This window comes from Aulonocara stuartgranti, assembly GCF_965226115.1.
Source record: "Aulonocara stuartgranti genome assembly, chromosome: 9".
NCBI classification, from domain to species: Eukaryota; Metazoa; Chordata; class Actinopteri; order Cichliformes; family Cichlidae; genus Aulonocara; species Aulonocara stuartgranti.
The window spans coordinates 19,129,289-19,151,747 of NC_138960.1; the positions used below are offsets into that span (position 1 = coordinate 19,129,289).

A 22,459-nucleotide genomic window follows, 5' to 3' on the forward strand; every position below is an offset into this window, starting at 1 on the left:
TTAGTTCGCTGCTCTCAAATTAGCCGAAATCGCAAACTTTTCATAACCGTGCAAAATGAATAACATAGAAGGAAAAATGCAAAGACATTCAGTGTTTCATTGCCTGTGTGTATAAAGTACATCAATTCCTCGCATTATCCTCCATCCCGCGTAATTGTTGCTTTGTGCGCAATAATCACTACATTTGAAATAGCATTCACTCAAATGACAGCCTTTGATTCTTGTGAATATTTGGTGGAAAAGTAAGAAGGACAGAATGTTTTTTATTTATGTATTTATTTGAATATTGATGCCAGATTCAACCTCTGACCTTTATGTGACATTTTTGAAAGAGAAGCCCCCCTTGGGGGCTGTTAGTGAATCCCCAGCTACATGCTGACTGCACACAGTGCACAGTGGCATAAAAACACGTAGGGCTGAAGAAATACTGACAAAATGCAGACTACGGAAGAAAAACTGTTACAGCTTCCTCCACACACAGGATTCACAGACAAATTATTTAAAATAAAGAAATATTACAAAATGTTACACCAAGTTTGAACAAAGAAAAAAAACTCGGAAATGACACAATAGAGTGATCTCATAACACACTGAGTGTGTGTGTGTGTGTGTGTGTGTGTGTGTGTATATATATATATATATATATATATATATATATATATATATACGTGTGTGTGTGTGTGTGTGTGTGTGTCAGGAGCTTCTGACTTCAAAGAGACACATCACAAATTTATAGTCACATGTTGACATTTGGGACTTAAAGTTTGACTTTGTTCAAAAGACTATGACCCCATATATATATATATATATATATATATATATATATATATATATATATATATATATATATATATATATATATATATATATATATATATATATTAAAGGGTTCAGTTTATGTTAATGAGGCTTTTTGGGTATTAGATAACTGTTGACCAGTGCATTTATAAATCACTGCAGATGGGGCTCAGTGTCGCTTTGATGCCTGCAGGGTTAATTTACACTAATTCGTGGAGACAGAAGGTGACAGTGTTGGAGTTCCACGTGGTGATTTGTAACTAGATATTGTAAGTAACATAAAATGTTATTTCTGTAGCACCTTTGCAGACAAACACACACTGCTTCACAACACAATACCAGAGCAAAGAAAAACAGAGTTAATGTTGTCTTTAACTATTCCCATTTGTTTTCCTCCTTGTATCCGGATATTTTGACGCAGTTAAACTACAGATTTAACGGCTTAACTTTATTTTGGATGGGGTGGGTGGAGGGAGGTGTCTCAAAATCAGACAAAAAAACCCACTTTGTGAGTAAAGAAAGTAAAGCAAGCCCCTCTCTCGGTAATAAATATTTTCGGAGTAACGCGCCCCTGGAGTGAGCGGAGAGAGGAGGGACCCACGAACACTCTGTGCATTTGAACCGAGTCCCCTCTCCGCCCCGCTGTCTCCTCCACCGGAGGCGGGCAATTAGAGGTCTGAAAAAATAGGTCTGCGATTGCTGGGCAGATGAATTCGTTGGCGTTCAGTGTCTGTATGGAGGGTAAGTTCTGTGCGCAGGGGGCCAAAAATGTCGGGGATGTATGGAGTCACGACGCACGACGCAGCGCGGCTCGTCATGACCTGAAGTGAATCACCACGGGATTGCGTTAGTGACGTGAAATTTAGGTTGGCTGCAATTAGGCATGGCTTGTGCGCCGCATATTTACCAGCAGCTGTAGCCTCATAGCTGCTTTTTCCCCCTCCACCATTTTCATCACCATTTTCTTTTTGCTTATTGTTTTTCTCTGAGTCATTTTTTATATAATGTAGCAGCTTTGCATCAAAAGACATTTCACTACATCCGGAACTTGCGCAAACTATCTTGCGCTGTATTGCATTTTCCCCCTATTAAGTAAAGAGCGTGACTGCTCTGCGCCGGTCAAGTGTTTGCGGATTTCTTTCTGGACACGGCGCTTCATGCTTCGTGCACCTGTGGACACCTGCAAAGGAGGAAGCGAGGACGCCTTTTGTGATTTTTTTTTTTTTTTTTACCCACCCCACGCTCACACACGCACTTACGAGGGTCGGTTTATTTGTAGTGTCTTTCCAGCGAATTAAAGCGTCTGTCGGATGCACGGCTGGATTTCAAGCAGTCTGAAAGGTCTGGTCAGATTCAGCACCACATCGGCTCTGAACAGCTCCCGGTCGTCGCGTGTGGATGGGCTCTGTCGGTCTCCGCGCCTCCTGCAGCTCCTAACTACCGGCAACAATGGCATCACACGGGTTCTGGTCTCTTGGCGGAGATAATGCCGGGGCCAATACCGGGAGTCAGAGCCCGAGTACGCGTGAGTGGCTTTTTGTCTTCAAACCACATCCTGATGGACCGGGCGCAGTAATTCCTGAGCGTTGTCTCAAGCCAGTGCCCTGCATTCACCGAACCACCAGACAGGCCTTATAATAGGCAACAATCCTGCTTTCTTTTTTTTTTCTTTTTGCTTCTTTCTTTCTTCTTTTTCTCCACATGAGACATTTTTCGTGTATCTAAAGAGCTGTTTTATTCCAAGTTGCATGGCGCCTTTTGTGTTTCCCTAAACTTGGACTGAAGCTGAAGCCAGCACATCCCTTATCTGATTTATCCCACTTCTCTCTTTCAGCCAGGGCTTGGTGCCAAGCAGCGGCCCAGAAATTATCCGGAGGAATTGGATCGAAATTATGTGGTATGTTGGGGAAGGAGCGGGGGTGGGGGTGGAGACGGAGGGGAAGCTATTTTTAGGCAAACGTGCCAGCTATTTCCATCATAACTGTCTGGCCCTAGAGTAATAAAAATATATATATTTCGATGCTATTTTTTGTGGGTTTCCAAAGCGCTGCTAAATGTCGGGGAGGTGGAGAAAGCCGCCGAGCCGGGCGCCAAGCAGCCGCCAGAGACGGCTGCAGGAACCTGCGGCTGCAACAAATCCTGCAACTGCACCAAAGCTGCTGTGGGCTTCTCCGACCTCTATTCAACAGGTACGAAAGTGCACTGTGAAGCTGGATTAATTTTAAGATTTATTTTCTTCCCCGAGTCCAGACTTGGCTTTACATTGAGCAGTTTTCACTGTGCGAAGTAGGCTAGAAAATAGACATTGTTTATATACAATATTTGTATATAATCATCTTAACTATAAAAGGAAATAATCTCAAAATGCTTCTCAAATATTTGCATCTGATCGCACAAACTCCTGAGAAATGTTTGGCTGAAGTTATCCGCTTTAATCTCAATTTATAAAATAACACATTGTGTATTGGATGAATAGTTTTGTCCATCATTTTCATTTTTTCACCACATTCTGAAAGAGGAGTTATGTTGGTCTGTTCTCCTCAGAGAGGGGCTATTTCCGAGAGGTCACCTTCACCAGAATCGTGTGTTTTGATGTGTTGAGCGCAAAACACGAGATTTTCGTATAAAGCAGAATCAGTGTTCGGACGTGGAAACAATATGACATATTTATTTGTTTGTATGGAGGAAAAATTCAAAGACAAAAAAATAAATAAAACTTTGACTCGTGTAAATATGAATCTTAATATTGCGTGGGAGCATTTTTTTGCACACATTCCTCCGTCCTCAAATAAAAATCACAAAATGTCTCCACTGTAATCCACCCCCCCCCCCCCTCTCGCAGACCTGTTACCGGCCACGGACGGTGATACCAAAACGATGACCTTCCTGCAGGAAGTTGTGGATATTTTACTGGCCTATATAGTGGAGTCTTTCGACCGGGAAACGAAAGTTATTGATTTTCATTATCCGAACGAGCTGCTTCAGATGAACAACTGGGAGCTGCAGGACGAACCTGCGACTCTGGACGACATCTTGATCAGCTGTCGCGCTACATTGAAATACGCCATCAAAACAGGTAGGCCTGGGTATGATTTTATTGCATGCATGCAAATCAATAAATTCACTTTTTAATATACATATATGTTTATTTTAAAAAAAATAGATGCTTCGGAGTGTTGGAAAAAATTTCCCCCCAGGCTGTATCATCACGCGCAGGCCTGAATCCCGGCCTTTCGCTCATCTTTGTGTGAAATCTGCCAAAATTCCAATATTCACGCATATAAATGGCAAATTAAAAACACGTTTACAATAAAATAAAAAGAAAAGCTGTATAAATTACAGAGAGCCACTGTGAAAATTATGTTACACCCTAAAAATTATTTAAAACTCGAGTTACTGCAAAACTAAACTGGAAACACGAAAGCGGTAAGCTTAAAAAACCGACCCGGAAAGAGAGAGGCAAACAAAGAAAACGTCTTTAACGTGTTCCGGGTTTAATAAATAAATAAATAAAATGATAAATGATGCCTATAAAGCATCAACACTGTTGTCCTCCTTTTCCTCCTCCTGACCACCAGACCGATAAATGCAGTGACGCAGTAAATCTGGTTCACCAAGTAGGAGATAATAGGCTAATAACCAGGCTTCATAGGCCAAGTCCATTATTCTCCCCTGAGTGACACACGCAGGGGGGATTTACAGCAACGCCACAGGACAGATTTCAGCCTCCAAAAAAAAGAAAGAGAAAAACTGAAAAAATAGTTTATGGTGGTGATGAATATTTAACAACCTTAAAAACAATTAAAATCACACTGTAATGCAGATATGAGCAAAGATGTGAGGATTTCAATCATTTATTGTAACCATTTATCAGCAATTTTCCTCTGCTACGAGAAAAATGTTTATTATTATTATTTAGGAATTATATGGTGTTGAGAAGGACTTGCACCAGGTTTATAAGTACAGTTATATCTTCCTTCCTTAATTCCTTTGTCTTCTTTCTTTCTTTCTTTCTTTTTTATTTGCTTGATCACCCCCATAAATTACTCTTTATTTTAACGCCCGTGTTTATGACGCACACTGAGATCTAATCACGTGTCAGTGCTGTAACATGGTTTGTGTGTTTACCTTTTACATTACACCAAATGTTCTCATCATTTGGTGTTTTCATTCAGGTGTTTTTTTTTTTAGTTGACTCTGCAGCTACAATTCTAACCCGCAATTAAAGCGCTCAGAAGATGACAGCTTCTGCTCGCTAAGGAAAACCTTAAAATTGCAGCCATCTCACACTCCTCCTCTTTGCCTTCTCCATCCTCTGCTCCTTTCCCTTCAGCCCACCCCAGGTACTTCAATCAGCTCTCCACGGGATTAGACATGGTCGGACTTGCAGCCGATTGGCTAACATCCACCGCCAACACCAATATGTAAGTATGTGGCCTGCTTCATCGCGATTTTAAGCGGTGATAACGATAATGACAATGGATTCCATTTCCGGACCATCCGCGAGCAGTCTGCTCTGCGTCTGCATGGCCTGATAGCCCCCCCCCCCCCCCCCCCCCCCCCCCCCCCACCACCACCACCACACACACACACACACACACACACACACACACTCAGTCATGGCAAATGAAAAGGGGTGAAATGAAAGGCAGGCCCCCACCCCTCAGCCCCCTCCTTGCACCCACAAGGCTCCCCCCTCTTCCCCCTCAGCCTTTTATCCCCCCGCCCCCCCTTCACCTCTGATCCTCCTGGGGATTCAAGAGGAGAAAATTAGCTCTGAAATTAAATTCAGACTAATCTGGAGCTAATTTCACATGTGTGTTTTGGGGGAGATAAACTCTTTTGGCAACTGTGAGGAAATGAAAAGTAAACCTGCTGTTTACAGTGGAGGGAGGTTCAAATGAATACAGCCAATATCTTAATGCAAAAATATATTTAGAAATATATATATAGAAATATTAGGGAGCACACAACAGAGATGCAAGTTTTAAATAGGAGCAGGATGATGAAAATGTGGGAGTTCAAAATATTAAAGGAGTGCATTTTGTCAGTAAAATTTTGGGTGTTTGGCTTGAAAAAATATTTTCATGTGCATTTAAGTGTTTCTATATAAATGGAAAACACTTGAGAATGCATCAGAGCTGTTAAAATGTGTGCACACGATTGACAGTAATTCTGCACTTCTTCAAAAGTGAAGCCAGAAACCTCCAGACAACCTCAGAATCTGAGCATTTTTTAAATGAACCTCTGCACAGGCCAACGACAACCCTCCTTTCCTGAAACGTCCAAACTTCAGATTTTTAAAAAATAATGTCAGTTTAATGGCAGCTTTTTATTTGTTGATGAGTCACGATGGCACCGTGTTCATGTAACGAGCGCCATGTGATGCGTCTTGTGTAACGTGCAGGTTCACCTATGAGGTAGCTCCTGTCTTTGTGCTGCTGGAGTACGTCACTCTGAAGAAGATGAGGGAGATCATTGGCTGGCCGGATGGGCGAGGAGATGGCATTTTTTCTCCTGGTATGTTTGCATGGCAGGTGACGCAGAGTGCTCTGACACCCCTCTGTTTGACTGGAGATGGAACTGGCTGTATGTGTGTGTGTGTGTGTGTGTGTGTGTGTGTGTGTGTGTGTGTGTGTGTGTGTGTGTGTGTGTGTGTTGTAACGTGTCAATTTGCATTTTGATGATATAAATGGAACGTGTTTCAAAGCCAATTAGCATAAAATAATTTTCAGTTTAAGCCCCCTCCCCCTCACCCACCCCAATCTTTAATTTCTCCCATGCACTTCATAATGAGAGGCAATCATCGGAGAATTTACTGACAAAGCCTGTGATTGGCTGTGACATTGTGGACAGCGAGATGCAATTTTGGATGCTTTGTCATTTCTTGATATGCTCTTGATGAACAAAAGTTTGTTTTACATGAACATGGACATCTTGAAACAATGTAGCAGCCTACTTTTTTTTTTTATCAGTAGTTTATTGGCTTACACATTTACCTAACAAGCAAAAGATTTGTGGTTCAATCCAAGGAGAAGACAGATTCCTTTGGGGTTGTGTCAGTAAACATGCAGAGCTATCTACTGTGGCAGCTCCTTGAGAATAAGGGAGCAATCGTTTAGAAACCCTGCATCACTCCCTGGAGACACGTCCCTAACTCAATCCTGTCTGTCCTCCAGGTGGTGCTATTTCTAACATGTACGCCATGCTGCTGGCCCGCTTCAAGATGTTCCCTGAGGTGAAAGAGAAGGGAATGTCATCCGTTCCCAGACTGGTGGCCTTCACATCCGAACATGTAGGCATCCGTGTTTAAAATCCGATTCCTCACGGCATCGTCAGTGTATGTCTGCTTGGCTCAAACGGTGAACACTGAACACTATTTGGACATTTCTTTAAGTCAAATGTCAAAAAATGTATCTTTCAGCTGCTAGAATAACACAAAAAAGATCTCATGGTAACTGTGGCTGTGCTTGATGTGTGACTACGTGTCACTTTAACTCCACCGCTGCTGATAAAAAGCTGACATTATGCACGTCGCATGCAGAAGGACACGAGGTGACTGGTGTGCATGTCACCTTCATCTTTAAAGGACAGCTGAAAGATGCTGTGAGGAAAAAAGCAATGAAATTACAAACAAATCTGTCATAAGACGTACATATTTACGGATCCGGTCACTCATTATCTTTTTTTCCCCCCTTGTCTTCAACTCTTAGAGCCATTTTTCAATCAAAAAAGGTGCAGCAGCTCTCGGCATTGGGACCGAAAGCGTGATCTGCATCAAAGCAGATCAAAGGTAAAACTGGCTTCAGTCGTGCATCATACTTCAGTTAAACCATGAGGCATATTCATTGTTTTTGATGTTAAAAACACTCGATATAGAAACAGTTATTATTGTATTATTGTGGAGAAACACTACAGCCTTCTAATCTTCACAAACTTGTTTTACCCAAACCAATAAGGCCTAAAGACCTGATAATGTTCACAAGTAACAGTAAAGATGTGTCTCTCCTGTTCAGCTTAGGATTCAAATTTATATTTCATCTTGTGACCCTTTAAAAGAAATCCAAACCCTAGACTGGAAAACACTCAATGATGTGTAACTACAATACTTAACAATGACTCATGACTATTTGTAACCTTATAATATGATATGAAATCCTTTATATATTACTGCTTATAGTTGTACTTAAAGGGACAGTTCCTCCCAAAATTACATTTATATTGTTTTCTCCCTCTCATCTGTGTTTCACTTTATCCATCTTATCTGTTTTGTGCTCAGTTTTGGAGAGATGTCTACCTCTTGAATCTGATGGAACTCTCCTCGAGGCGTTAAGAGCATCAAACAGAGTATCAGCATTGTCTCTTTCAAGTAATCGTGAATAGGTCAACCGAATAACCTACAAAACTGTTTCCGTTGCTCACATTCCCCAACCAACGGAAGCAGTAGCTAACATTAAACATTAAAGTCAAGAGAGGTGACATTAATGTTTACAGCGTGCCTGGAAGAAAATGGATGAGCGGGTGGACTTTGGCTTGTATAGTCGCAGTGTGAGCATTATGGGCTCTGGGGGTCCAAGTCCATCCATAAAGGTCACTGTGCCCCCTAAGCTGAATTCTACTGGCATTTAGAACTAAAAGTAAAATTAAGCAATAAAATTTGGCAATAAAAAAGTTTAATACCTCAAATGTTGTAGTAACAATCACGCCAGTGTTAATTATTAGGTTAAATACCAGAGTAAGTCAAGTCTTATGCCTCCCTGTCAAAGTTAGTTGCCCATCCACTCCATGTGCTCTGGTGCCGACGCTGTCCTGTCCCTTTAAGTAGAATTTCAAATGCAATACTTGCACTTATATTTTCTGTATTTCTGTTCCTGTGTTGCCTTTTGTTTTTAAGGTAGAGGCCTTCTTTGCCCACTGACAGTATGACAAACAACTTTAAAGCCAACTAAAGCTTGTTTTCCCTTTGCAGCGGTAAATTGATCCCAGCTGACCTTGAGAGGCGAATACTGGAGGCAAAACAGAAGGTAAGATGATGTACATTTATTACCCTGCTATAAATAGACAGATATGACTTCATACAGTTTTGATTTTATGGGGTGCGCTCGACTGAAACTGCAGAGATGATGAGGGAAATTTGGGAACATATTGTAACAACATAACGGCCTCATATGCAGTATTTTGGTTGCTCTTGTGCAGGGTTTTGTACCTTTCTTCGTAAGTGCGACTGCTGGGACAACAGTGTACGGAGCTTTTGACCCCCTCATTGCCATTTCTGACATTTGCAAAAAGTACAACATCTGGATGCACGTGGATGTGAGTAAAGCTTCCTGATTCATTTAAAGTGTCATATTGACCTTTCACATGTGGGATTTTTGGAGTGTTTGTGCACAAGAGGGATTTTAATGGAGGCATACACAGAAGCAAAGAGCTCACCTCTGAGTTTGACAAATCTATTATGTCTGTCTCGCCTCTAACTGCTTGCGGTTGACCCAGATAGAGAGCGCGCCATTTCCTATCTAACACTGGAGATTAGAAAAACTGGAACAGAGGCTGTAAATCATCTCCTCCCCTGACTTTACCATCATGGGCCGTCTCACTGAAGGAACTCTATCTCTTAATGAAAGTGATTTAGTCCTGACAGGGGGACACCTCTATTAAGAGCAATAAATGGCCTTGTCTGTCATCCCTCAACTAGCTGAGATGGGTAAAAAAAAGCACGCACGCACGCACGCACACACACACACACACACACACACACACACACACACACACACACACACACACACACACACACACACACACATTGTGATTGTTAATCATTTTCATTGGTATATCTGCTAAATTTTCTAGCTACAGCTCCCAGAAAGACATATACTCACTTATTAATGCACTTTATGTGGTACACCTTTGGCCCCCTTTTTGCCCTCAGGTCTGCCTTAATTCTTCCAAACATAGATTTAGCGAGGTGCTGGACACGCTCCTCAGGGGTGTTGGTCCCTTTTGACATCACACCATTGCACAGTTGCTGCAGATTTGTTGTCTCGACATCCATGCTGCTAATTTCCCATTTCACTCCATCCCAGAGGTCCCTATTAGATTGAGATCTGGTGACAAAAAGTCAAAGTTGTGCATTCAGAGATGCTCTGCTTCATACTTTGGTTATAACGAATAATTATTAGAGTTACTCTTGCCTTCGTATCTGCAGTGTGGCCATTCCGTTAAGACCTCTGACACCGGATATTTTTGCTTTTTCCGGCCATTCTCTTTAAACCTTAGAAATGGTTGTGTAAGAAAATCCTGATAAAACAGCAGTTTCTGAATTACTGAGTCTGACTCCAACAACCATCCCACATCAGTTAAATCACCTTTCTTCCCCATTTTGATGCTCAGTTTGAGCTTCAGCAGGTCGTCTTGACCATGTCAGTGTCCATGACCACATCACTCAGATGTTGCCATGTGATTGGCTGATTAGATATATTCATTAGGAAGCACTCGAACAGATGCAGTGTATATATTCATAGACAAAACAGTGATATTAAAGTGTACTAATACTACTACTGTGTGTGTGTGTGTGTGTGTGTGTGTGTGTGTGTGTGTGTGTGTGTGTGTGTGTGTGTCACAAAAATAGTCCCTGTTGTGTTTTTAAAGCTTAAATATTAAATGAGGTTTGGCTAGTTGGCAGAACTTCTACAGAAATCAAAGGCTTTAGTGCTGGAGTGTTAAACATGTGGCCAGGGGGCCAAAATTGGCCCACCCAGGTGTCTAATCAGGCATTGTAGATGGCTTTGCAAAATAGGAAAAATGCAGAGGAGCTTGGCATACATGTTGGAGTATTTACTGTGTGAGTGGATGAAGTCAGTAGTACACAAACCATTAAATGACAGGAAATCGGATAGAAATTTTTTTTACAGTAAAAAAAACCATTTTGTATTAATTAAAACAGCAATTCTTTTTTTTTAACTTATGGCACAAAGTTCGGGTAATGAGCTGCCAGTATGATGTCTGTCATTTTGTGCTCAGACTTAATTTTTGAAAGTTTAACCACAAGGAGCAGTGCTGAGGTTTTTTTATTTACTACAGCAGTACTTCTTTGTATTGTGGAAAGACTGAGACAGTTCATTTTTCTTAAGACGCGTCAGGATTTCACTATCAGTTTTATACATGGATGGTTTATTAAATGTGGATGCTAATGTCTTTCATCTCTTCGTGTTTCAGGGAGCATGGGGAGGAAGTCTGCTCATGTCCAGGAGACACAGGTGGAAGCTGGACGGAGTTGAGAGGCAAGTAACTGTTTTATGCGGTTTGGCCCCAAATGGGCAAATATTACAAGCTAATGAGCATTTGATATAACGTTGAATGATGGTTGGTTCTTTTTGTTTTGTTTTTTTTTAAACTGCAGGGCCAATTCAGTCACATGGAATCCACACAAAATGATGTCCGTCCCTCTGCAGTGTTCTGCCCTGCTGGTCAGAGAGGAGGTAGGCCTCAAATTCTCAGCCCCATGCTGCGTGTTCCTGCTTTTGTTTATTGAGGTGATTCTGTAAATGCTCTGGCTCTCACTTCACAGGGTCTTATGCAGAACTGCAACCAGATGCACGCCTGCTACCTATTCCAGCAGGACAAACACTACGATCTTTCTTACGACACCGGAGACAAGGCGCTGCAGTGTGGACGTCATGTGGACATCTTCAAGCTGTGGCTCATGTGGAGAGCTAAGGTAATATAAATATAAATATAAATATAAATATAAATATAAAGTTTGATGATTGTAAGCAGCTATTAATAGGGTATAAATAATAATAATATGCTAGAACACTATAATCAATGAAGATTGGTGTACTGTCTGCAAAAATGTATATATTTGGCAGCATGGGTCTGTTCTGGGACCTCCTTGGCCTTCTGCATCGTTACATGGAAAGCTAGAGGCAGGGAGAGCAGCAGCAAGACCTCACCTTTGATTGATAAAGTGATGGCATGCTGCTACAGAGCAGAAATAAATAACAACAGCCATACTGTTAAGTCAGACACAGCTAGAAAAGGAAGAGCTGTGGATCCAGATGTGTTGCAAAGCAGCTTGCAGATTTAAGGATGTTAAACTGTCTTAAAAAGTGCATCTTGTGCCAGATTTGTCAGACTAATGGTTAGAAGAGTATCAGATGAACCATCAGCTGATGCTGGCTGTCATTAAGCTAATCCAGCTGTTGTCAGACTGTTGCAAATGCTTTCTCTCTTTTCAGTTAATTAAGCTGCTTCCACTTGTTTCACTTTTCATCTTCGTTTTGGCTCTGCTATATTATATTAATGCATTTTTTAAAAAAATTTCTTATGCATAGATTATATATGAAAGCTTCTCAAAATTTCAGTCATTCACCCTTCTAAGAAAATGTGTCAAAACTCAGAGAAAAACTTTGTGAGTTATTAAGTCAAAACTAAAAATAAAAACCTGAAATTTTGAATTATGGACGTCAAATAAATTAAATGACGGAAACTGAGTTTAATTTCGGAGAAGAGGACAAACTCTGAGATCCTACAGCAACTTCTAAATGTCTTTTATTTGTTTGTTGTCATTTTAAAATTGCTTTTATACTTTAATCTATATACTAATATATATTAATTCAGTATTTATTTATTGTTTGAAAGTGTCTTGTGTCGTGGATATGTGACATCAGGTGGGGGGAAAGCACCACTTTTAAGTTTTATGGACCAAATAAGATGCCACACAGGCCCCATTTCCAGGGACCAGATGACCAGATTTAAATCACATGGTCAAATATTCAACCTATCCTTGTTGGTCACTCATTGGCTAAAATGCATTTGGCTGCATATGTAACACGTTTTAGATTGACCCTGATGAAGCCCAAAGCCAAATGTTCTCTATACTATATAATAAATTTATATACTGCTGTGGAGTTTGAGCAATTACAGATAAACATCTTTTCTTTGACAGGGCACCATTGGGTTCGAGGCTCAGATTGACAAGTGTCTGGAGCTGTCCGAGTACCTCTACAACAAGATTAAAGACAGGGAAGGATACGAGATGGTCTTTGATGGCAAAGTATGTTCACATTCATCTTTCACTCTCTCTAAAGGATAATTCATCTGCAGTCACACAATCATGGAAAAGTAGCTGACATTAGCCCATGTCGCTCCTTTTTCCTCAGTGTCATTATTGCTGACTTGATTTCCATGCAGAGTGTTCTGGCTTTGAGTTGGATGAATGCCATTTTTACCTCCAGATGCCAGTGTAATGTGCTGCTATTATGTTTAATGAATAGCATAACGGCCCATAATTGCTCATATGCATATGAATAGCGTGGTGTCTGAAATATCCTGCACTAAACTGAAGTACAACACAAACATATGTGGGTATGAAGAAAACTCTCTTATGAAAGGGGTGCTTGGACACATGGGGTAATTTATTATGAAAGCTCTTTAATGTTTCAAGCCTTATTGTTTTCCTGCTGAGCCCCAAAAAGGCTATGAGCATCATAACCCAGAGGGGGATGAGAAAAAGCCAAGTCCTCTGGGCAATGGCCCAGGTGCTCACTTGTCTGTGCCTTCCATTGAGCCATTACATCAATCTGATGTTGAATATACTACAGCCAAACCAGCCCAGCTGTATAAATGAGGCTGGTGTGCATGGTTAGTCAGCTGTTGGTAATGAATGCCCTTCCGCTCTTATGCAGACAGGCAGGCGGGGAGTTCTTGCAGGGATTCGTGTGCCAGAAAATAGCACTGTGAGGAGCTTTCAGACATCTAGTGACAGAAGGCACGCTACCTGTCCGATGCTGTGAACTCATATTGGATTGTTGCTCTGGGATGCAAATCAGCATTTTCATTCAAAATCAGTTTGGCTTAGGATACAAGCATTTTAATGTCATAAGATTTCTGCAGGATTTTAGGCATGAATAGCTTTGAATTCTACAAAACGGCTGTATACCATGTTTAAACTGCGTGTATAAAGGTGTAGGTATATGTAATACGCACACAGACTGTATATAAAAGATGGACATAGCCGCCTCATCCATGTTGAATCCTTAATTTTCAGAATTGGTTAGTGCTAAATTATATCACCTCTGCTGTCTGGCCCTGCCTACTATATTTTTTTTACTTTGTCATATATAATTAAATTCATAATTCGCCATTACATAAAAAAGTAGAACATATTCTGCACCAGGGTCATTTTGAAGTTTTAAAGATATGCACACCAAGACCTGCTCTAAAATTTAATGGGCTTATGAGTAATCATTACTCTCGTGAACGCCAAGATAAATCAGCATTTTTTTAAATTATTTTTTTTTATACAACTGCACTCAGTCGCTGTTTGTTTTTCCTCAGTTTATTCCTCTGATATCTTGTTGTCTGTGTGTCCCCTCAGCCTCAGCACACCAACGTCTGCTTCTGGTACCTGCCGCCTGGCATCCGCTACATGGAGGACAAAGAGGAGAGAAAGAAACACCTGCACAAGGTGGGTACTCTCAGATAAGGAGTCTCACTGTAGTATCTCCCCAACACAACTTTCACGAGCCCCGTCATTCATATCCAGCTCGACTATCACACATCTTTCTAATTAGGGGCAGCTTATACTCAGAATTAAAATAATACTTTGCCCTGCACATGAGGAGAAAAAAATGGCAGCGGTCTTAAACAGGACACAGAGTACGGGTTAAAAAGAAGTGAGGCTTTTCAGCTGGCTAATGTGCTGGCCATTCAGAGGATACCACAGCAGCAGGGGCCTCATAATTGACAATCAGGACAAACAGATGGCGTTCATGTCTGCTATACAAAGACCACTTCTCTCTCTTCTCTCTCTTCCTGTTGACTAGAAATCGTTACCAGCTTCATCATTGCTCTGCAAATGCAGATGTTTCCCTTTGTTTTCTTTGAAAAATTACTTGAAAAAACACCATGGTCATGCTTCACCGAGTAGACAGACTGACTGGACAGCTTTCCACACTCTGACTCTGAGCCTGAGGGGTGATGTAATGCTGCCAGATTAGCACTTTGAGGAAGAGCTGAGAACTGAAGGAGCCCTCATCAGTTTCCACGTGTCTTAATGACATCCTCTAATGGATGAGGAGAATGGGAGGAACTGTTAAAAGATTGATTTGAGGGAAATCAGCACACAGTAAATTATTTTGCAGCAAGCACGCCAACTGCAGTGAGACACCTGCAAGACATTAGGAAAGAAATGACTGATTATGTGATGAGAGCTGTATGGAAACAACTAACTAATCTAGCAGGCAGTAATCTGAAACTGAAGCCAACTTCCTCGAGAAGTTAGCTGAGTGTTAAAGCCTGTTTTGGTAATACCCACAGACTTATTAAAATTCTTGCACGATTATTCTGGGTCATATGAGCCACGGTTAACTTAAGCCCTTAAGCTAAAGCTGCACTCAAACTGTCACTTGAACTTGCTGGATCTCATCTGCATATCCTGAAGTTGGTCACGACGAAACCTTTTTATACAAATCCTCTAACCAACCAAGCCCTAAAAATGATATTCCAGAGACACAGACGCAGAGGAGTTTTCTCTCAGTGAGCCGTCTAACAGGCCGAGCGTCGGTCAAAACGAGCACTGAGAGTTTCAGACATGAAATTGAATCTGTCGCCGCTCATCACTGCAAAGAATCTACACCAGCATCGTGACTCTGCTGAGTACAAAATAAATGAGCATCACCCCTGGCTTCACTCTTAGAGATAACCTCTCAGCATGGCAGGAGCAGCAGTCATGGGGCTGTGCACCCAGCTGCTGTTACATTTAGCTGTCAGATCGATGGGGGGTAAATGACCTACATGGTCTGTAGGTCTGATGAACCTGGGAAGAACTTTGACTTGTATAAACAAACAAGCACCCATTTAGATCCGATTACACAGAAAGAGAAGTAGTCAGGCAATACTCTCCCAAACTGTTCCTGCAATTTGAGTTAGACGACTGTTAACAACCATGTAAAATGTAAAAACACGAACTAAATGCTAATAAAATGGGATATGTGATATGTGAAAAAAAGTAGTTCTGCAATCAAATCATTTAAAGTACTGAGAATAAAATATTGTTTTCCTACATTTTTATTTGAGAAATTTAAAAATGCAAGTAAACAGTGATTTTATTAAATGCTGACACAAAATTTATGAGAAAATGTCAAGATCCTACAGTCGTGCAGGGTTTGCTGAATTCTTGTTCTTTAATAGTTTTGTGTTTCTTTTTTTTTAGTTTTGTTTAGGTTTTGTTTTGCTCTTGAGCACTTTTAGCCTTTAGGTGTCATTATATTTGAGTTCTGTTTACTGTATGCATTATTGCAGCTTTATTTGCCTCGTTGGTATTTCCCTTCATCTCCTCATCTCGTTCCATCTCTTCTGTTAAGTTCACTCGAGTTCTGTTTGTCCTTATTTGAATATATTTCCTGTTTTTGTTTTGTGGTTGTTTGTCTCCTGTGTTTTGCATTTAGTTTTATTTCCCCTTCAGCCTCGTTAGAAAATTAATAAACTGCTGTAGTAATCTGTACAAAAAGAGTATGAGTTGACGTAGATAGAAGAAGGACACAAAATGACCATAAACAAACTCAAAACAAACACAAAGTCAGGATATAGTCTGAGGATATCCTTTCTCACATTTAACACTAAATAGAGGACAGTCCACTTCAGGCCCGCTCTATTTATTGAAAATACTGTGTGCTGGTCTGGGTGTTTCTTGCTTAGAGCACGCAGGAGGTAAGACACGTAACGCTGTGAATTCACAGGATGCTTACCTGCTTACCTATTCTTTGTTAACATGCTTAACTTTGCAAAGCATCTAGCTGTATAGCTCACCATGTTTGTGAGGTACGGTTGGGAGACTTTTTCATTTGCACCCAATGGCCCATTTTGTCTCTGCCCTGACCTTCTGTGTATCTTTCACATATTTTATTCTCTCTTCCTGAAGGAACAGCAATTCATGCTGTATTTGTTGCATGTTGTCAGGTGGCTCCCGTCATAAAAGCCAGAATGATGGAGTACGGGACAACTATGGTGAGCTACCAGCCACAAGGGGACAAGGTCAACTTCTTTCGCATGGTGATCTCAAATCCTGCTGCTACCTTTGAGGACATCGACTTTCTTATTGAGGAGATTGAACGACTTGGTCAGGATCTATAAGACACATCTCTCCAAATCCTCTTGTACTTTTCCCCTTGACGGATGAATTGTTTGTCGTGAATGTACTGGTAAACTTATTTTCTTTTCTCTCAATCTTTCCTCCAAAGTCTCATATTTAAGAGTATATTTGAGACAAAAGATCTGCAGATATATCCATATATTACGTATTGTAGCTTTGCTGTGGGCTGACTTGGTCCAAAGCTATGTAAAAGTGCTTCTGTCTGCTTCTCCTGTAGTGTAGTAGATCCCAGAGTAGTGTAAGTGACGTAACTTTATATGTAATTTTTGTGATATGAAATGCTTGTGCAATAAGTCGATGAGAAAGAGTTTATTTCTCAATCATTTCTCATTTGCCGAGTCCGTTGTTAAGTGCCAAACGTGGTTGTGTTCTATTGTAACTTTAAAGCATTTTAAACTTCTCGTTTAAAACAAAAATAGCACTTCACCTTACCTCAGCTTAATCAACTGCCTTTACATCTGCACATTACACTCAAAGCAGGGCAGAACTCCTTCTCTTACCTGGTGTTGTTACGCAGTGCCAGCACATGTTAAAGACATAACCCAGCCAGAGCAGACTGCATGATGGAAACGTGAAAACAGAGCAGTTCAAAGCATTTACAATCAAGCCAGTTCACCACCCATCACCTCTGCCTTTGACAGTTCAACCTGCAGCTCATGATGCTGCTCTGCTTATTGATTATTAAGACTTTTTTACTCTCTTTCTAATATGTTTAGGCGATAAAGGCTTGTAAAACCCATGTCGCTGGACATTGTTGACTTGCTACATGAATACATCGAAATGGGATCCATTTCCATCCTTGCTGTATAATTAGCTTTGCTCCATATGTTAGAATGAAGATCGGCACTTGAGCTATAATCCTTAAGTTTCCAGTGTATTGAACTGCATTGAATAGATTTCAGATTTTCTGCAGTAGTCATCAACTGTATTTGTGTCCTGTTACTGTTGCTATGTGTGGTAGTAGTACCAGTTGTTTTCCAAAGCATTTCACCTAACAACCTTGTTTTTTCATTGCATATTTGACAGACTAACTGCTGAAAGCCAATCTGCTGCCTCCAGGGGCCATTACATACATGTATTCATTTCCTTGGACTGAGTAGCACACCAAGGTAGTAGTTGAGTAGACTTTTTTTTCTCTTCTTGGAAAGGACACCAACTGTGCACATGACCAGACATGTCCAAGGGTCTACAGTTTGCTTTATGTAGGCTGTGTTGGGAACATTAGTTTAGTCCAAACAACATAATGAGTCTAATGTAAATTACTTCAAATTCTCTTAGAATTCTTCTTGACCGCTTGACATTTTCATTTTAAAGGAGGACAAATTAGGTAATTGTTTGACTATTTGATCACAACCCTGATGTTTCAATACAGCTCCCAAATTAAATTCATTGCTCAGTAGAGGTATACCCCAAATACGTAGGGTTACCTTCCTGCCAGCCTGCATCATTAACTCACATCTTTGAGACTTGAAAAGGGGAAGACGTACAAAGAAGCATGTTGAAATTTAGTCCTTGCCTTGTTTCTTTTGCACAACAGTATATGGGAAGTATGTCCAATTGATCATTTAGGCAAAGTGCTACCAAGGTGCCCCAAAGGGCATCATAGCCCTGGCTTCACTGCATGCCCACTGCCATTTATATACAGGGAATTTGCAGTACTAAAGATTCACTATGAATGGATCTGTTATCTAACTTTGTGGATATTCCTTGTACAGAGAGTCTATGTCAACGTTTGGCAAAAAATGCCTATATATTTTGTTTTATTTAAAATGTTACAAATGAATTGCTTTTTAGTGCTGGTTGCAGTGAACCTACTGGAACTTGGATGTTACAGGGTACATGGTGCATTGCCCAGGTGGCAGTTTAAGTCATATCCCCTTTTTTCGCCCCATCAGTTTCTTTAATTCCAGTACCATCTCTGGGCACTGCTCCCAAAGCTTTGTGGCACCGAATTGCCGCTAGCCTGCCAAATAAACCAGGACAGAAATCTTAAGGATTATAACTTTAAATATGAAAGAAAAGATTTTCTTTTTGTAGTCATGCTTTTGAATGAGCACTTACTGAAAGGTTGTGGATCTTAAGAAACCAAGAATTGGGCAATAATGGGGTATTGTTGGGATATAGGATCTTAACCTGATTTGCAGCTACTGTATACCTGACATTACTTGCACTAAATCACTGTTGGGAGGAGCTGCATCCCTTTGCATTGCAACTGAGATTTTGTCTTTCTGCATTCACAAGCAATATTTGAGTATGGGTCCAATATATATATCTATATATATATATACATACGCATATATGTATCCTGCATAATATCAAAAGGATCAATAGTAAATGATAATCAAGTTTCCAGACCAAACCCATGGTAGTTTGCAAAAAACAAGGACAAAAAAAGAAACCTGGAGTAAAAGCACGCTTATCGTAGGCGGGTTAGTTGGAATGTGAACCCTGATTTATCAGGCAGAGGTTCTGTAGCATTTTCATTAGAACAAGTTAGAAAAGCACAATTATAGCTCAACATGGTCGGTCAGTGAACAATCACTTTTGATCATAGACTGTAAATAGTATTTCAAGATGTCCTAAGTACATATCTTTGTGTATACATACGTGTATATAAGACATTTAACCAGAGACTATTTGTGAGGTAAAGTTCTTCATATTTTCTCTATCTCCAATATAGATTACCTGTATTTTCATCCGGTTTGTCCAAAAGGCTTTTTTCCTTGTGTGTATGTATGTATGTATGTTCGATACTTGATTTGTGACTTCTAGCTATTTCAAAGATGTGTTTCAGGGACTGGCTTTAAAGAAATTGATAGATTTTACTTTGAAATACTTCCAAGTCTTACTCAGAGACTCGGGTGTTTGGATTTTCAATGAATATGCAAAGCCATTTTGACTCTGAAGCCCCGTGTTTTTCGTGCACAAGTGATACTTGACGGTATGTGCCAACTGTGTACCTTAGTGTGTTTGTAAGTGTGTTGCCTTAGTATGAATTTTTCAGTATTGTCTAGTTTTCCTCCAAATGGGAGGTTGTGCACTTTAGAGTATACACATGATCAAATAACGTGCAATGTCCGATGGTTGTCCATAAGTTGATGTTTAAAAAAAATTCTACTACTCAAGATATGTAATTTAAGCTCTTTGGTCTGAATGTGCACTGAATCGAGGGTCTGCCAGAAATGAAAGGATTTAATTTTTTCTCAGTTTGTAGATATTGTAAAGCTTCTCCTTTAAATGTTTTACATCTCAATGGAGAGTTGCCTAAAGTTTCAAATTTTTACTTTCTGTTTCGCCCCAAACCAAAATTGGCTTCCACACTGTGACACAGACAGCATGATTTATTACAGCGACAATAAAATCTCTCTTTGGTAGTCTCGGAAAGCCAGACACTTTGTTTCTCTTGCTGCTGCTGCTAGACTTGCTTCCTTTGCACGACATGCATGCGATGCCTTGCCTATCCAGCTTGTTTGATATACAGTCTCCTATATATCTATTTATATCTATCTCTCTCTATATATATACATATATACAGTTTGTGTAGCTCCTGTAATTAGCTTTAGTGTCCAATGTATAGCTTAGCTTGTAGATTAGTGCTGTCGCTCTAGCCTTTACATGTGATCTCTGTGTCTTGAGCTTCCTGTAAAGTTTCTTTGTGCCGCCAGCATGCTAACCTCGCCTAGCATTGTACTCCTCTCCGCGCTTGATCTGACTTTCTCTATCCTCTGTCTTTCTGCTTGAAGACTGTCGCAGCTCTGAACGTAGCGTATTATATCTATATGTGTAGTCCCTCAGCATGTCTTTCTGAAAGCTCCTCTCTGCTCTGCGCCTGTACGACCTTTTTCTCTCTTTCTCTTCCGCTTCGCCCTCTGGTAGCAGTGACAACGTATCCCCGCGCTTTCCTCTGACGTTTCTCGGCTGCCCGCTGTCGTTCTGTTCGCGTGTCTGAGACGGTGTGTTGGCATGTGTCATGGTGCCCACAGTGTCACCGTTTCTGATGTTTGTTTCACAAAGGCCCTTGACTCTGTGGGATGTATGCGAAATAAATTTAACTTAGACTTTAACAAATATATAAGGAAAAATTAGACCCTAGTTTCTTGCTTATGAGAAATATTGTTTATAAGAACAGTTAAAACTCCCAGTATTCAGAGTGCAGATCATTTCACTGAATATGGTGCAATTTTGAATCATACATTCTGCAAACTGCTGTGCTGGCTTTATCAAACGTTCATTTGTCCTGAACTATATGTTGCTCTTGGGAAAATAGAAATAAATATTGCCAAAACAAACAAAAAAGTGTGAGTCTCTGTTATTTTTACTCAAACCTACAGTTTTATGAGTATACTCATTGTAGCCTGCAGCACTAATGAGTCCTCAAACATAGTGAATGGAGCCAAATGGCTAAAATATCTAAACCTGCTTTCAGACAAAAAGCTGTAAAATTTTACAGTATACACTCAGGGCCACTTCATTAGCAACACTCTGTGGCAGCAACTCTGAATGTCACACAGTTGGGATTTTCCCAGATTTCAGCAAATATGCCATCATCTGAACTTCTCTGGGTGAAAATGCCGTATAGCAGCAGAAGACCACACTGGGTTCCTCTGGTCAGCTAAAAACCATCGTCTGCTCTGATGAGTCTCGATTTCTTGGTAATAAGATGAGAATATGAACACATTGATGCAACCTTGGACTATTGTGATCCCGTGCTAGTGTTGTTCCTAAATCATCATAATGATGATCGTCCAGGATCAGCATTACAAGTAACCAATGACTTTCTCTGAACAGTCTGTGAAGGTTCGTAGTTTAAGGAGCTTGCAAAGAAAAGCATCTGGACTTCTTTGCTTGAAGACGGTTCACCTCTCATCTGAGAAGCTTCTTCAGTTCTAAGGTCAAATGGTGGAGAGGCCCAGATTTAAGCCCTGTGGGAGTGTCCCTCACGAGCCAAGGTGTGAAAATGGGTGTAGGTCACAATCAGCCAGGGTTTCAGGTGAGCTCATTGTGAAACCTAGCCCTACCCTATCATGTGATTTCCTGAGGTCAGATGGCCCAGGATGTGAGTGGGCATTAAGGCATCTGGGAAGGGATCTCAAAACTGGATTATAGATGACAGACACTTGGTGTCGAAAGCCACCGCCTCTGTTCAAAGATGGTCGTTCACAGTGGACACAGATGGCTTCTTTCACTCCTCTTTCAAGCCATCTGTCTTCTCTGTCCAAAATGTGAACACTGGTGTCCTCAAAAGAGTGACCTTTGTCCTTTAGATGCAGATGGACAGCCAAGTCTTGTCCCGTCGAGGAGGCAAAATTTGACCTTAGAACTGAAAAAGTTTCTCGGATGAGAGGTGGAACATCTCCAAGCAACTCAGAGAAAGTCCAGACGCTTTTCTTTCCAAGCTCCTTAGACTTAGCAGTCAGTTAGCATTAGCAAAGAATTTAAATGAAAAAGAATTTAACGCTATTAAAACCTATCCTTAGCAAACTGACATGAGTAAAGTAAATCTGGCTG

The 22,459-nt window shown here is 40.6% G+C and overlaps 1 protein-coding gene across 1 annotated transcript; it reads left to right on the forward strand.

The window, feature by feature from the left end:
- The first annotated feature begins 1,390 nt into the window (after nt 1-1,390).
- On the forward strand, nt 1,391-21,231 carry gad2 (glutamate decarboxylase 2). The gene is made up of 16 exons (XM_082546584.1): nt 1,391-2,323; nt 2,633-2,695; nt 2,844-2,987; nt 3,641-3,874; nt 5,132-5,222; nt 6,206-6,318; nt 6,978-7,093; nt 7,512-7,591; nt 8,768-8,822; nt 8,995-9,111; nt 11,014-11,078; nt 11,198-11,276; nt 11,366-11,515; nt 12,746-12,853; nt 14,177-14,266; nt 16,759-21,231. The coding sequence occupies exons 1-16, from the start codon at nt 2,248-2,250 to the stop codon at nt 16,930-16,932; spliced, it is 1,755 nt and encodes a 584-aa protein (XP_082402710.1). The 5' UTR covers nt 1,391-2,247; the 3' UTR covers nt 16,933-21,231.
- Nucleotides 21,232-22,459: the final 1,228 nt, after the last annotated feature.

Bases quoted from the DNA above. Each gene is read 5' to 3' on its own strand.
- gad2 (XM_082546584.1), top strand. From the start codon at position 2,248: ATGGCATCACACGGGTTCTGGTCTCTTGGCGGAGATAATGCCGGGGCC. The intron at 3,875-5,131 runs GTAGGCCTGGGT...CTTTCCCTTCAG, and splicing joins GAAATACGCCATCAAAACAG to CCCACCCCAGGTACTTCAAT. The intron at 12,854-14,176 runs GTATGTTCACAT...GTGTCCCCTCAG, and splicing joins AGATGGTCTTTGATGGCAAA to CCTCAGCACACCAACGTCTG.